Raw genomic sequence first — 16,395 nt, 5'->3', positions numbered from 1 at the left:
TATTTAAAGGATCCCAAAATTGACTTGGAAATGGATAAAGATGGTCTTCAGTGGTGAAACACTTAATCTTCTCATCATGTTAAATTGGATCTGAAATGCTTTTAAGTTAATTAAACCAACATTTAGCTTTGCATATTATTTTAAACCTTTTCTTTTGGCTGTGCACCATAATAATTATGTTCTGATTTTCATCAGATCCAGAAGATCATACAACTCTCCACAAGGAAAAAGTTTGCATTTCATTATAAAAAGCTTTTATCTGAAGCGCTCAGTATTTCAAAAGTTCAAATTAGGTTTAAGTTCAGTTTGCAAATATACAGTTAATCACATTGATTGACTCATACTGCCATTCTTTGCTTATACTAACAAGTGAAGTTGTTGTCCAGACACATCAACAGAAATCATTCGTCTTCTAAAGCTTGAGTTTGATATCATCCAGCTTCACTTCTGGATTTCTACATCTCTTCTGTCCATTATGTTTGTATTTTCTCTCCATATGCAAGCCTTTAAATTCGTCCATTTGCTCCATTTCTCTGAAGAAAGTCTGTCTGCTTTAATTGTCTGCATTCATGTAGCACTTTTTGACCTCATCGAGGCTCTACAAAGTACTTTTAAATTGCATTTCTCACTCATACAACACTTCTTGTGATAGCTTTACACTATTATTTTTTTCTCAGGAACTTCCACAAAGATACGCACACTAGAGGAGAAATAGGGTTCAGTTTTATGTCCAAAGAAACTCAAACACATGGAAGAGTTGTATTAGTTGTGTATTATTCTACCACCTGAGTCATACCTGCTGTTAAAGCCTAACTTCCTACAGGATATGAATTCTCAGGAGAAATATAAATGCACTCATTTCATTTTTAAAATTTCCTTCAGCGTGTTTTAAAGGACTGAGCTAACATAGTATGGAAGGAAGACTATTTTAACCATTCAATTTTTACCTGCTGTGTGATCCGCAACCCTTGTCTCTTTTCTACAGAGAGCTTTGCAACTTAATATTGATTTATATTTCTCCAGTGATTAAGATATTGCATCAAAAGCTCTTTATTTCCCTGTAGGACAGAGTTTGGGCAATTACTGACACCCTAAGAGAGAGAAGCCATGGCTCTCATCTTAGCACAGTATCCTTTCTAAGGATCTGCAAGTGCACCAGATCAAATGCAAAGCCAAATCAAAATGTGTAATTATGCCTCAAAAATCAAATTTAGCCTGATAGAAAGTGCATCTGCTTGCTGGGCTTTGCATTTTTATGCATTCATCATAATACAGAGAAACAATTCATTTCAAAAGCACAAAACTTCAAGAATTCAGCTCTCTTTTGTACCAAGACTCTCAATAGTAATATACCATCTTCAATCTGCTCGATGCATCACTTCAGAAGGCTCCAAAGAGCATGGTACTCTGGAGAAACAAGTGTGATTTGCAATAGTAGCCTAACTGTCAGAGTGGAAACACTGTAGCAACAAACAGATTGGTGTAAGGGTACATTTGTGCCTGAGAGAGTGCAGATTTCTGAAAAGATTAATTCAGCAGGAGCACCTGACTTCAACACATGGTGTAGTCAGACAAAGTCATACCTGTACATGCTGAACCATGTTAGTGAATTTAAGTGTATGAAACTATATGTGGACCCAGATTTTAACTCTTACAGCGTGTAACATCCTCTGGCTAAGTGTCAAAGGAACTTTGACAGTAACTAACTTTAATAAATGATCTTTTAGATGGTAGGGCTTCTTCCTGGTTACTGTTAATGGGTTAAAGGGGCATGTAAAAAAATCAAAGTTCAGTGATCTGGAAAAATGTCTTTTAGGTGTTGCTATGTGTATGCATGTAATCACATCATTAAAATGTCATGTTTTAATTTTCTTAAAGGGTTATCTACTTGCTGTTTGCCACATTTATTTGGAATAAGTGATGCCTTTAAAGGCGCATGGAAAAAGTCCTTATCGTTGCGGTGGTGCAGGTATTTATGTTAAAAGAGATGGACTTCTGTACAGGATGTTACTTGTTCAACATATCACATTTGTAGTAGGTATTTTGAAAAGTACAGAGATAAAATGGAAACAATAATTTTTAAGGTCAGTTTTTAGGTTTTTTTCTTTAACTGTTTAAACATGCTTGTAGCATGTAATTGCTTGTAGTTAAGTAACCAAAAATTGTCCAGAATTAAATTGTCTAAATTATCAGTGAGATACTTTATTTTTATTTTTATTATTATTATGTAATGTATATATAATATTTCAATTAAGAGATAGAGCTCAGTTTTAATTAACAAAAGTGGATGATGAAGAAAAAAGGCAAGTTTTTCTTTTTTTTTTATTTGCACATAGTCCATTAGGAGGCTGATTATGATTATTCTACAAAGATACAGAAACAGTGAGGAGAGATTAGAGATAATATCTCATTGATATTGTCACTCTTCTAACTCTTCCTCCCTTCAACCACACCAAATAAAATAAAATGTGAAAATGGGCCAAAGTGGGAGAGGAGCCAGAGCGATAGCAGATGTCCACTCCATGCACTGCATTCCCAAACGTGGCCAAGACATATTACTGCGAAGTTGGAACTCTCATTTATCTCACTTAAATACTTGGCCCTCAAGGCAAACAACAGTGGTGTAAAAGGTGTAAAAAGTAATTACTTGATAGATTTAGGGTTGAACCCAAAAGTGTGATATTTCAGTGTGGAGTTTTTAGCATGTGAATCATATTCAACATGATTAACTGTAAGATCTCTAAGGTTTACTTCAGGCTGAAATAAGTTATTTTACCTTTGGATTCTCCCTTTCAGGGGTGTTTCCATGTAGCTTTGTGTCTAGCAACCAGATCAGACATCAGTTATCACATTGAAAATAAGAAAATATGTTTGCTTCTGGATGGGATTTTGTTGTTCATAATTCCATCACATCGTGGTGCTGCACGTGCAGCTTTTCTGTTGTTTCATGCACTAACTGGCTAATAATAGAAAAGATAATTGGACTGTAGAAATGATCATTACTGCTGTGGTGAACATTGCAATCATCATCACCATCATTTCTTTTCTTTCCTTTTTTTTTTTCCCTTCCTGGCAGAAAGCGAAGAGTTGGGGCCTGTTTTTATCCAGGAGCCAGACGATGTTGTTTTTCCTTTGAATTCTGATGAAAAGAAAGTGATCATGCACTGTGAGGCACGGGGGAATCCACCACCCACATACAGGTGTGACATTTATTTGTCTGTCTCCACCTCAGCTTCCTCAGCTTATTAGTTTGCCATTCATCACAAATATATTAAAATCTGCTTTTTATGTGTGTGTGTGTGTGTGTGTGTGTGTGTGGTTTTTTTTTTCCAGTTGGTACATCAATGGGACCACGGTGGATTCAGAGACAGACTACCGTTACAGCTTCATTGATGGAGACCTAATTATTACCAATGCAAGTGAAATCACTGACTATGGGAAGTACCAGTGTCGAGCAGAGAACAGCTTTGGGACAATCCTTAGTCGAGATGCTGTCCTGCAGTTTGCATGTGAGTTGTCTTTTTTTTTTTTCTTTTCACTTTCACTCTAGTACTTTTACAGCTCTACATGCTCACTGTAAAGTAAGCCAAAACCCTGAATCCCTGTGTTGGGGAATTTTTTATTTTATTTTTTTTCAGACTGGCATGACCCTGATAAGAAACACATAATTAGCTTTAACCTCTTTGTCCGTTTAAGTCAAAACACACCTGTGTTGTATCAAGGGTAAATAAACGTGGAGCTGTCCAGTTAGCTTTTGATGCCGAATATAATTCCCACAGGCTCCGTTTTATACTCTATAGTTACACCATCAACGGGGTCTGAGCCCTTAAATGCTATTTCAGTGTTAAATGAGTGCAAAAACAACATTTTCCCCCCAGTAATCCCCTGGCTTACCTCCAGAGCGCCATCTCAGGCTAAGCAGCACACACGGAAAGACCGGGTGTACTATGTTGAGAGGAAAACGCATTTCTGGTGTACACTGCGGCTTTCTCAGGAGCAATGACCATAACAGCCTTATTGGCATGTCTACAGGGAACTTTGTGCTCTCAGTCACTGAGCTGTTGCTAGAAAGAAAAGTACATGGTCTCCTGTGTCGTTATGGGGACTTACAGTTGTAATAGCATTACTTAGAAAACAAATGGCCAGATTAGCCTGAAACTATACAGGCAGAGGAAAGGGATGGACTTTTCCTCAGCTAAAACACTTTCATCCAATGGCTAACAGAATAAAGTTTGCTTTAGTTCTTTCTTTTTTTTATGTACAGTATGTCAATGATTAAAAGTAGAGAAAAATAAATAAATAAAATAAGAATTGGTATTTAAGTCAGGCTACACTGGCAAGCTGAAATGCCCAGATGGTAAAGCACAGACTGCTACAAAAAAATTGCTGCTACTTTATGAGCAACATAAGTCGTATTTCAACATGTACCCACTTCTGTCCTTTCAGCTGTCCAGCTCTTTTCCTCCTCTTTCTGCTAAATGGTCACATATGCATGTAATAAAGAACTGAGCTTGAAAAATTGCCTGAAAATGAGCAATGTAACATTTAGACCCCAATTTATTACTCTCAGGCTAAGACATGGCCGGCTATTTATAGTTTTGCATAAATATTATGCATTGGCTTGACTTGTATTATCCATCAAATTTATTACAGTTGGATCCAAGAAACATGTTGTCATATGATTTAACTGACAGTGTTTACATTTTGCATTGGCCCTTCCTGATAATCGTGTCACTCAATGATAAAGCTTGACCTGGTTGTGTGTGTTTTCACTTCTTCATTAGTTTGTAATTATTACACATGAAGTTCACTCTAAATTCTTAAACAAAGGACTGGAATATTACTGGAAGGTTTTACTGTGCATCTGTCTCCTGGATTGCCTGCTTTGCAGCAACCAGCCTTGGTGCCTCAGTATCTATATCAGCAGTCTGGTTTATGATGCCTCTCTGTATTTGCTGCTCGAACGAGGCTCAAAATAATCTAAATATGCTCCAGTAAATGGGAACATCACCATAGCTACAGCTTAAATGCAAATCTTTATTTATTAATTTGATTTATTTATTTATTTATTTTTTTCCCAGTTTAATCCAGTGAGTCTTAAAGTTTTGATTACAGAGCCCAGCTATGGCACCAGCATTTGACTGAAATCCAGGAAAAATGCAAATGGCAACCAACTCATACAAATGTTCTCATCACGGAAACGGCTTAGTGCACTTGGTGATTTCATGAGCTGCAACACAGCTCCCATGTGTCACTACTTTCCACATGATTTGTGAAGACTGACTTTTGGGCTAATGAGCCTTGTTCAAACTGTCCAACCTGACATTTGCACCCATGAACTTTAAGATTTATTAGTGTCATAACTGCATTTAATATTAAGTTCTTTTTGCAGATAAGGCAGGTTATCTCCCCCCTGAGTTCAGACAAAAGAGTTCATCATACTTCCCTGGATCCCTTTCCCTCCCAACTGCACAGTATTTTTATTTTTATTTATTAATTTAGTTCTTTAGTGGCTTTTTGTTTGACTTTGTTTTGAAACTGTTGAGTTGTCCATGGGAGTTAGTCGTGTTAGCTTACAGTGTTTGTATTATTGTCAGGACTAAATTCAGTTGTAGTTGTCATGCGACCCATAGATTTCCACAAAATGTCATTTCCAGCCTGACAGACTAATGTTTGAGAGGAGGGGTTGACTGACAGAGTAGATGGGTAGTGTAATAAATACAGGCTGTTGCAATCGCCTTCATTTCCCATTATGTGTGTGCTGGACTGGACGAGTCACTGTTGCATCCTGATGTGTTCCACTGCCAGATGTGATTAGTCCCATTTGGAGGTGAAATACTTTACATTAATGGGCATCTATCTGTAAAATACTGGATTAAATATCTTTTTTCTGGTTTTAGTCAACAATGACTGACCCTGCACTGTGAAAGTCTCGTCCTGAACACGTGCACGTTGGCTACAAAAGTGCACAACGATCCGTGTATGTAGTGGATACAAAGCTGACATACTTAGTCTCTGTTGACGGCTCCACTGGAGGTTTTCCAGTCCTGTCTTTGGCTGAGCTGAACACTCGGATATCTCCCTCCTCAGTCTGCTTGAAGTTGATGTGTGATTTTTGACACGCATGGGCAGCTCACATCAGGCAGCAACTCGCATCAGATAGTGACAGTCACCACTCACCACTTTTGGTTAAGTGTCACTTCTGCATCTGTCCAGAAGATGGTGGTTATAGTTGATAGCGGTCTCAATTTGACCTGCTTTATCATTTTTAGTACGAGCAGATGTTCAGTTTCTTTACACCAGCTGTACTTTTGTAAAACGTTAACAAGTTCCAAGTAATCAGTTTCAATATTGACTGACTTTAACTCAGTAATTTCACAGAAAAATGGTTTATTCTGCTGTAAAACCATTACATTAATGTACAGTAATGTTTTTGTTTTTGTTTTTTGTTTTTTTTAAATAAGCCCTTCCATTTGACAACTTATTTTTAGACCATACAAATCTGAACAGATGCACATCTTCCTGATATGATTGCAGTTTGTTCCTTGGCTCATGTCTTAGAAATTAATTTGTGGAGAATATGCTGGGATGAGCAGATATGTTTGCGGTCATGCTTGGATGACTGACAGGCGTGACAGCCCATGCGATGGCCGCTTGTCACACATCAGCTTCACCTAAGCCACCTTTACACAAAATTGGATTTTCTAGCAGACGGGTCATTTTCTGGCAGACAGGTCAGTCAGTATCTTGTCGTAGAAGGCGTGACAGGGAGTAATGTGGAAAGATGCAGCACAGACACACTGCACCACCATCATATTGTTACTCTAGAAATTGCTTACAATGCTCTGTGGTTATTATTCAACTTGTTTTAAGCAAGCTCCATGTTGACTTGCAGTGCTGGACAGTAGCAAATGTTCTGTGGTCTTGAGGTTTGGGACCGCAGCCTTAAAATTTCACTCACTTAGTAAACGTGCAGCTCAATCGGACTGTGGAGTCAGCAACAAACCCCACAGCTCACCTGTCACAACTGTTGTTATGGAGCCAGGTGAAAAAGCATCCAGGAAGGTCCATGTGGGAGAATTGATTATTTTTTGTGCAATAGAAGCTAGGGAAGTCAGCAGCTGCATTTCTATGACATTTTTTCACAAAATAAAAGTGATATTTGTCAGTTTTGAAAAACAGTGATTTCCATTGAACATTGTGTAGCACATTAACCTAAAAACCCAAAAAAGTAGCATTAATTTGGGATTTTCTACTTGCAGAAAATTTGCTATGGCTTTTCAAAGCTTTTCTCCTTCATTTTAATTTCTAAAACTCTGAAATTTGCTGCTGTTTGTTCCACACCGTGCCATCTTTACCAGAAGTGAACAGGTCACGACACATCCGGGGACGCGTAAATGCGAAAAAAGTGTTTCCATTACACTTTTGCAATTTATTTTTATCTCATCTTGAAAAACCACCTTGTGATATATTAGAATCTTTTTAGCAACATTTAAGTCTTTTTTTTTTTGTTTAGGTGTTCTTAATAGAAATTTTCCTTGCGATATTTAGTTTTTGCACAATTCTAGGTGTAATAGAAACACACCTGTATTTGCATTAAAGAAATCAAACCTTCATGTAGCAGCATTACAGGTATTTTCTGTGTTATATTACTGACTACATATATAACATCGAAGCAGCAAGCCACAGAAAACTTCCAGGACAAACTCTTGACTTAAGGTTACTGATTAAGACTTAGTTGAAATCCTTGGACTTGGCTGTCTAGACAGCCCTCTGGCAGCTTTCATCCTCTTCATCATCTTTACGTTACTGCTGATATGATTAGACACTCTGCTCAGCAGGTACTGCTTATGTGTGGGATACATTCTGGAGCTCAGCCATGTAATTGGTGTTCCTCTGTAGCTCATTCATATTTATGTGTCAGACAAAGGGGCTGCGGATGCTGAAGGAGCAGTGGGTTGACTGCAGAAGGAGCATCGTGTTACTGGAGGTTTGTGTTGTGCGTGTTCAACAGTTGTTTGATAAACTGCTTGTGTTGGCTCTTCCTGTTGAGTTTTGTTGGACTAAGGGATAACGAGTATTGCTGGCTTTAACTCGAGTGCTACATTCTTGAGATGGAGCGCCATGTCAGCTTTACTGCCTCAATTGTGTGTCTTCCACCCTGGATGATTGTGAAGAGCTCATGTATGGAGACACAGAGGACAGAGACTGATGGAAAGTCAACACTCGCTGCTGTTTTCAGTGTCCAGTCATATATAGCATCATCTGATGAATTATTAGCTCAAATTCCGTTATCAGAAAACGCTAATGTAATTGTCTTCCTTATCTGCCAGCAATATATTATCAGTCATTCCTAAAATATCTGTTTGCTTAGAAAATGGAATCATTTATATAAACCGATAAGATCTGAGAATAGTGGATGCTTTATTGGGACACAAAGGCAGCGGTGGCTATTTTGTGAAGCTACAATCAGAAATAAGCACAAATAAATAAAATCTAGCAGACATCCTACTGAGGTTGTTTCTTTTGTTGCTTAACTTACCCGGAGACTTGAGTGATTTGAGCTCTACATATCTGTGGAGACAGCATCTGCGAATTAGATCTTTATCTACGTTTTTCTCTAAATTTCCTCCACATTTGTTTATCCTTTGAATTGACACACTTGTGTAACTGTTTCTTTAGCTTCATCCTGTACAACCATTCAGCAGCATCAACGGGCGATAGTCTGCATTGCTTTCAAACGCGAATCTTCAAAAGCTTCCACTGAAACAAAGAAAGGTGCCCTGCAGCACACATTTGAATGCAGAACCTCCCCTCGCTCTTTCCACATATCAAATGGTGGGTATTTATCACTCAGCATGGAGTCTAACTTTTTCTACCCTTTTTATGTCGGCGCTGCACATTTTCATGCAGCGGCACAGTGGTTGATTGCTTTACCTAGTTCAGATACACATGAACAGTGTGTTTCCTCTGAATATTTTAAAGCAGTAATTGCATGCCTTTTTGACTTGAAACAAGTTTTGACTTGTGCTCTGCAGTTTATCTAAATTAAGATATTATGCAGAGTTAGCAGACTTCTTATTGCTCTGCTTTAGATGGGGAGTAATATGCCCCAATTACACACTGCAGCTACGAGAATATCAAACATAGAAATCCTAGAAGTTTGCAATTTAACTCAATGCAGGTTCCAGTCTTTTTATAAATACTGCAGTTTCAAGTTTGATTTAGGATTATAACTTATTTTTCTCTCTAATATTTACCCTAATAAGACTATATTACTATTTTGTTAGTTCATGTTTGCAGTTAGTTTGCCTTTACAGCTCAGCTGGAGCCGATGCTAAATTTAAGGTAAATTCAGTTTTTTTAAAGCAAGTGAGAAATTTTCATTTATCAGCCCTGATCATTGTCATGGAATGGAAAGTATTTAGTAACAACACTTGGTGTAGCGCTGCCCCGCTTGCATGCTGAACACATTATTTGTCCATGCCAGGAAAGAATTAGAGTCCACGTGGGAAGGTGCAGTCAAGGCTCTCCGTATTATATTGTGAAAATCTTCTGGGTCGTGTATTCTGCTCAGAAGATGTTTCAGAAGGATGCTTTTTTTCCCCCCTTTTTGTTTTGAAATTCTGAGCTGCTGAACTCACACTCGGGCTGCTTTTCAGCCGTGACTTTGAAGGCAGCAGGCAGAAAGGAGGGCCTCTGATCTTTTCCCCCAAAGACTTCTTCTCTCTGCAGACGTGAGTCTGGCTAAGGCTCAGGTATCGAGCCACTTTCAGCTGTACAGTAATAATGAAATTAAAGTGATGCTTTGACTTGAGCATCGAAAGATTCACACATACACACACTGATCAGATGTGTCCTTCGGTATCATTTCTTATTGTCCATTTTTTTTAATTCATACAGACCATGAAGCAAGTGATTTGCATTAAGAACCTGCTGAAATGCTGGTTGCAAAATTAACCACAGAATTTCTGTATTTTAAACATTTAAATGGACATTTCTTGATGTGTAAGGAAGCTTTGATAATCATGCAGTTTTTACATTATTAAAATGTGTTTAATATTAATTTAGATGCATAATTGTGGTTTGCAAAGGAACCCTCCTGGTTGGTTCAGAGATTCATTTGAACCCCAAAATAATTCTCACACTTGTGTCCTGTTTTTTGATTGCTAAAATGTCCACTTGCCCTTCATTTTAGTTTTTCATTTTGTGTTAAATGATGATTGTGTCTATATGTTCTAATTACCAAGGTTGCTACCTTAAATGCAAAACGTACAATTATTCCAGCTGCCTGGAAATGTTTGCCAGGAGAAGAAAAAATGTCATCCATTTCAGGCTGTTTTAATGAGTCATTTAAAGAGGATATACTGTGCCGTAGTCTGAATTCTTATCACGCTGTAACAGCTTTATGTGGAAGCACAATGGAAGTGCATGAAGTAGGAAACATTTAATGTTTATTAAATTAGACAACCTGTCAAAAAAGAGTCTTTACCATGCAGAATAACTTAAGGGAAGGAAATATGTACAGTGAAACACACTCACGGCTGGTTGCTTCCACAAAGGACTATCTTGTTGTGGCTTTGCAGTGACTTGTGTTTTGCTTTTTACCCGTTTGTAAAGCAGTGATTTCATTCTTTATCCCATTTATCTACCAATGGAAAGTCTATGTAGTTTACCTACTATCTGTTAACTGATTAAATACATTGATCATTTATAGCTCATACTGTGCTTTTGAAATGAAAGTGACAAAGAGTCACAGCCGCAAGAATTTATACTGACATAATGGGCATAGTGGTGACGGCTGCTGTTGAATCATTAGCGAATATGGTGACAATCATTTGCTTTCGATCCTTACCCTGGTGGCATGTTGTCAGCACAAATGAATTAAATCTGGCCACACAGACCAAATGGCTGGAGTTGATGGGAAGTATCTGCAGGATAGTGCAATACAGCTGTGATGCAAAAAGAGAAAGGCAGCCAAACTTTAAGCGTGCAATTTGTAATACTGACAAGCTAGCTGGCCCTAATTTGACTCGTAGCAGCTGAAGTTACATTGGCACTCCATTGTGTGGCGAATCAAACATAAGTAAAAGACTCATTCAGTGACATAAGAAAAGTTAAAAAATAGCTCAATATGGTGAGATGAAATCAAAATATGTCACATTTTATTAATCGATGAGGATTAATTTTACTAGGCGAGTAGACATTATCTCATTGAAGGAGGGGGACCAGATCAAGATGCTGGCAGTGAATTAGACATGGTAAACATTTCTGATTTAAAATCCTTTTTAAGAATGAGAATCAGCTTGATTAGCTTAACTAGTAGTTCACAAACAGATCATTGGACCAGAGTCAGGATCTGGTGAGTTCAACATTGTGGGAAATGAACATTAGAAAGCGCAGCAGTTTCAGGCCAAACACCAGACAATGAGGGCTGATCTTGCTTGTTAAGGTTGCAGATTAGTTTAATTTTATCTGTATTTCAAAATTCTAGCCTGTTTACACCTTCTTTATTGTTCCCCACTTTGAAGAGCTGAACGGTACATCTGGAGGCTACATGTGACTTGTTGTAAGTGCAGGAAGTTGTAAGTTTGGCAGATAGATTTGTGGAATGGATCGATTGCTTGCAAATCCAGGTTTTATGGCAGGCTACTCAGCTGAGTCTATGGGAAATTGCAACATACCAAATGAAATATTCATTCCCTTCCTTCATTTTTCAGCATACTCCATCTCTAACTGTAGATTCCTTTCTATCTTCTGCTAATGGTTCACATCAGTGCTCTGTACTGTAAATTTCTCTGTTTTATCTGCATTCATTGTAGATGAGATGGATTAAATTGAGTTACTAAGAGCTTTCTCGTGTTCATTTCCCACAATGTTGAATTCACCTCATCTGGTGAATTGTTGTTGTATGCCATCCTCAGCGCATATTGCAGAGGTGCTTAATCCAGACTTGCAGCCGGCTACATGCAAGTGGAGATAATTATTAAACTTTATGCAACAGCTAAATAGTTGCAGTGAGATGATGTTAAAAAAATCATCAAGTTAAAGCAAAGTATAGAATTTAAATTTGAGTCTGACACAGAAGATGGGGGGTAGCAATCTGCATTCCTCCAAAGGAAAACGTGTATGAAAATAAAAGTGGACCAAAGTAAACTATAGATGAAGATGATGGGAATCCAAATGACCGCGTCACTAAAACAACAAAACAACGGCCAAACCAACAAATGGATGGCAACGGCTTTCCTGTCTGGCTGATTCTTCCTGGGTAACGATAACCTGCGATTATTCTGCAGCTCTTTACTCAAATCCAAATGCAGATGTTAGAGTACATTTTAAAAAACGTGGAGCTTGTGGCAGTGGGTGGGCATGTAAAGCTGTCACACACACCGGGTTTAATATCGCTGCATCGGCTCCTCGTGCATTCCAGGATTGATTTGAGGTTTATTTTCATTTAATGTCTTAATGGTCTTGTCCCAGAGGTCTGGTGCTTCATCTGGTGCTTCCTTTTAGCTGTTCCTAAAGTCAGGACTAAAACGTTTTGGTGAACCCGCATCCCACCACTGAGGTCTTTGTCAGTTTGTCCGTTGATTCCACATTTATCTGTCAGTCTGTCTATGTCAGTTGTTCTCAACAGCTTCAGACAGATGTTGTTTGTGGATTTCTTTTTTTTTGAACGGGTCTTGGTCTGAATTAGATTCCATTAAATTTTGGGAATTACTTAGAAGGAATTGTGGACGCAGGAATCTTTACACTGTTTGTAGAAATGAGCTGCTTGGTGGAGGTCTGCAGTCTCCGTGTGCTTCTCTAATTTATTTGCTGTTTTAATCATCTTCATTTATCTTACGCTTTGGGTGTTTCTCTGTGTGTGTGTGTGTGTGTGTAAATGAGTTAAGAAAAGAGTAGGTGTGTGTTTTTAATTTTAATCTTTTTTCACATGTAAAGCATTTTGTGCTTCTTAAGTAGAAAAAGTATTTTATGAATCAAATTTGACTGACTGCTTGACAAGCACACCTGCCCTTTGTTTGCTAAACACACCCATTTTGCCATCTTTTGGTTTTATTTTCTTATTTAATGAGCAAAACCATAAAAAAAAGAGAGATCACAATCTTTCTATCCAGAATATTAATTTCTCTTAATTGTGCAGTTGGTCAAGTTATAACTGCAAGAACTGCAGGCAGTGTCTGACTTTTTCAGAGCTTTGGAACAAGTACAACTTTTTGTTTATATCCTCATTAAACTATTTATCCCCCACCCCCCGCCCCATGTGATTTATTCGAGCTGTGGATAATTACTCAGTGTGGCTAAGAAAAATTAACTTTGTCATTTCAGATCTTGGAGATTTCAGTCCCAGAAACCGGGGTGGTGTTTCTGTGCGTGAAGGCCAAGGTGTGGTTCTTATGTGCACACCCCCTCCTCATTCACCAGGTAAGAGGTTTCATAATGAGTAAAGAACAAAATAAAATGATTTATTCATCGCTTGTCAGTGTTTATCATAATTTTGATCACAGCAGGTAATGCTTTCTATTAGACTGCCAAGGTGAATGATTGCCCTCTTTATTTATTTATTCATTCGCTGCTTTGTATTCCATGATTAAGTCTTGTAGCAGTCCTGTCCACCCATCCATGATGCACAGATGTTGAGTGTGATAATAAATGGCAACAGCTGAGTGAGAATACAGATTCTTGGAGATCAAATTTCCTGGATCATTAGAAATGGAAATAAATTTTGCACAGTCCGATCTTTCACAAAGACAGAAGGCAGGAACACTTTCAGTGGTGCAGCTTGAGTCTTCCCTTCTACGGGTGTCCAGAAATGATTCTTGTCACCTTGGTTATGTTCTGGATGCCATTTTACATTAAAGTCAATGATGAGATTATTTCAATATGTAATGACAGACAAATTAAACTGTAGCACAAATCAGTGTTACTGTAAATGATGACACTGATACATAAATTGTCCTAAGTATGAACAATTATCTGTACAGAATTTATTATTTAAAGCACCATATGCACATTCAGTTTGGTTTGTTTATTTATTGAATGGTTAGAAATTTGATTTGATAAAATTCAAGCACCATAAACTATGCTGAGGAGTGAGAGCAGCATGATGGAAATATAGATTTTCTGTCTGTTCATATGCTGCTACAGCTCTGCCCTGATAAACTGTAATTGACCCAGATTTCAGCCATAATAACACTGTGTAAGACCCTTAGGTTACATTGGATGCATTATGTTGGCCAACTGGATCAATATATCATACAAAACCACTTAACAGATAAAAAGGGAGCTCAGAACAGGAAGATTAGAGTTCAAGTCCCGTGCATTCCTCTGTTTTATGTTCAATACCCAGTTTTAAGATTAATTGAAGCAGCCCACTTGACATTGGACTTTAAAAGACAGCTAAATGAAATGAGAAAATGTGAAAACAGATTTAGACCGTACTACATGTACCATACATCAGCTTGTATTTTAACCGCAAACATGAGTTTAATTCAAAATGATTTGCGGATAAATCACATTCACCATAAAACGTCTCTGTCACATGTCGAGTGAAGTTCTGATAGAATCATTTCTGCATCAGTAAATTGCTTTTGAGCTTAAATTTTAAAGCTCATGTTTTTATCTGTTCAGATAATACTCACACACACACAGTACAGGTGAGATTATCATTTGCCTCCTCAGCAATACTGACATGAGCCCAGATAATGATCTCAAGTACAGCAGCAAATACAATTAGTCTATTTTTAAATGCCACAGGCACCAAATTTGCTGCTTTGATGGATGCTTTGCTGACTCACTGTTGAAATTCATATTACATTTGGAGTTTAAACTGTTTGTGGGTTAAATTGGTTGTCAGAGGATTCAAAGACATTAAAACACCACTTAAATTAGATCGCTCTCATGAGCGAAAATGATTTGCAATCATTGAGATGTAAAACAGTTTATTGTTTCATTTCATGGCAATGATTGGGTTTTTTCATGAACATTTTGCTAAATAGTTTTTTTTTTTTACTTCTATGAAGATGAAAAACAATGAGCTTTGAATAGAACCTATAACAACTGTGATGTCTTTGTCACAAACATTTTGTGTCATTTTTAAGACTGACATGCTGTCAGCATTACGTTAACATGCAGCAGAGAATCACAGCTGCTGAATGTTCCCAGTTTCTCCTCCTGTTTTCAGCCTCTCCTGCATTATTAAGCAATCCTCTCAGCAGACTGAGCAGAGGATGCTTACTTTGTAAATTCATGCTGACATTATGTAAAATCTGTTTTTAGTTAGTTATTTATTTTATTATTATTATTTTTTTACTTACTAACTTTACTTACTAACTTTGGGCTGTAAAATCCATTCATTTATTTATTGTTTACCAAGCAGATGAGAGGTTAGCATGTTTGTCGATATGTTTTCTCATTATTATTCTCATTATTATAGGGGATTATGATTGCAGATCAAAGAGCTGTGACATACTGTTTGGAATGTTAAATAGATTAATTTCTCTGTTGCTGACAGCACCCAGATTTTAATACAATGATGGATGTGGCTGCGTGGACACATGCTTAACAGTCTCAAGGCAAACTGCTTACTACTGAAGTCACTCCTACTCTCTCAGTGTGATCACATTTCTCAGATCTAATGTTTAATTTGTGCCTCAGCATGATTTGGAAAGAATACAAAACACAAAACCATATTTATTCTTTCAGGGATCAAGATATATGCCACGGTATGCCCCAACAAACTCTTATTCATGAATAAAATATAAAAAAGATTCCCTCTATCCAAATACCGTCATAATTATTCAGAGGTTATTAGGTTTGAAGTCAAGTAATCCCTTTCGGTGCATTTTCCTTTTGGTCTTATTACACACCATAAGACTGCACCTGTCGTTTAATAACCCTAAACACATGCATACACACATCCATACACAAACAAGCTTTTCCGAAGCAGTCTTTCACTATGCTAGTTTACCTTCTGATGCTATCACCAGTTAATTAAAATAACCTCACTGCAAAGAATTGGCTCAGCGATGCGCCTTTCAGTTGTTTATCAGAAGCAGAACGATTTTACTCGACTTTGTCATGACAAGCAAGATCTGTTGTTGGTGCGCATTTACTGTAAGACTTCAGAGCAAAGGAGTAGTCCACATGTCAGATAAGAACAAAAGAACCTCTTGGATGCTTCAGTAATTATTTACCATACTTTGCCAGAAAGTGAATCAACAACTGCCTATTAGTAGTTCAGAAAACTTGGCCGGTAAGATTGCTATGGATAGTTTAAAGGAAGACTCGGTGACAGGCTATAAGAGTCGGCACTATTATTTGTTTCTTCTGTTTGCTTTTATGTTTTGTTCATGATATGCTTTCTGTATACCTCAAAGGATGTTGATCTGA

The 16,395-nt window shown here is 37.6% G+C and overlaps 1 protein-coding gene across 1 annotated transcript in view; it reads left to right on the top strand.

Moving 5' to 3' along the window:
* cntn5 (contactin 5) overlaps positions 1-16,395 on the top strand; it is a gene marked incomplete at its 3' end in the record, with an annotated part of 73,572 nt that overhangs the window by 14,002 nt on the left and 43,175 nt on the right. The window contains exons 3-5 of the mRNA XM_079245827.1: positions 3,077-3,200; positions 3,334-3,509; positions 13,333-13,428. Of these exons, the coding sequence (XP_079101953.1) occupies positions 3,077-3,200; positions 3,334-3,509; positions 13,333-13,428 (396 nt within the window). The remainder of the gene's footprint in view (positions 1-3,076; positions 3,201-3,333; positions 3,510-13,332; positions 13,429-16,395) is intronic.

Source organism: Telmatherina bonti (genome assembly GCF_933228915.1).
Source record: "Telmatherina bonti genome assembly, chromosome: 9".
Lineage (NCBI taxonomy): Eukaryota > Metazoa > Chordata > Actinopteri > Atheriniformes > Telmatherinidae > Telmatherina > Telmatherina bonti.
The sequence above is the reverse complement of the archived record's forward strand: the minus strand, read 5'-3'. Positions and strand labels throughout refer to the sequence as shown.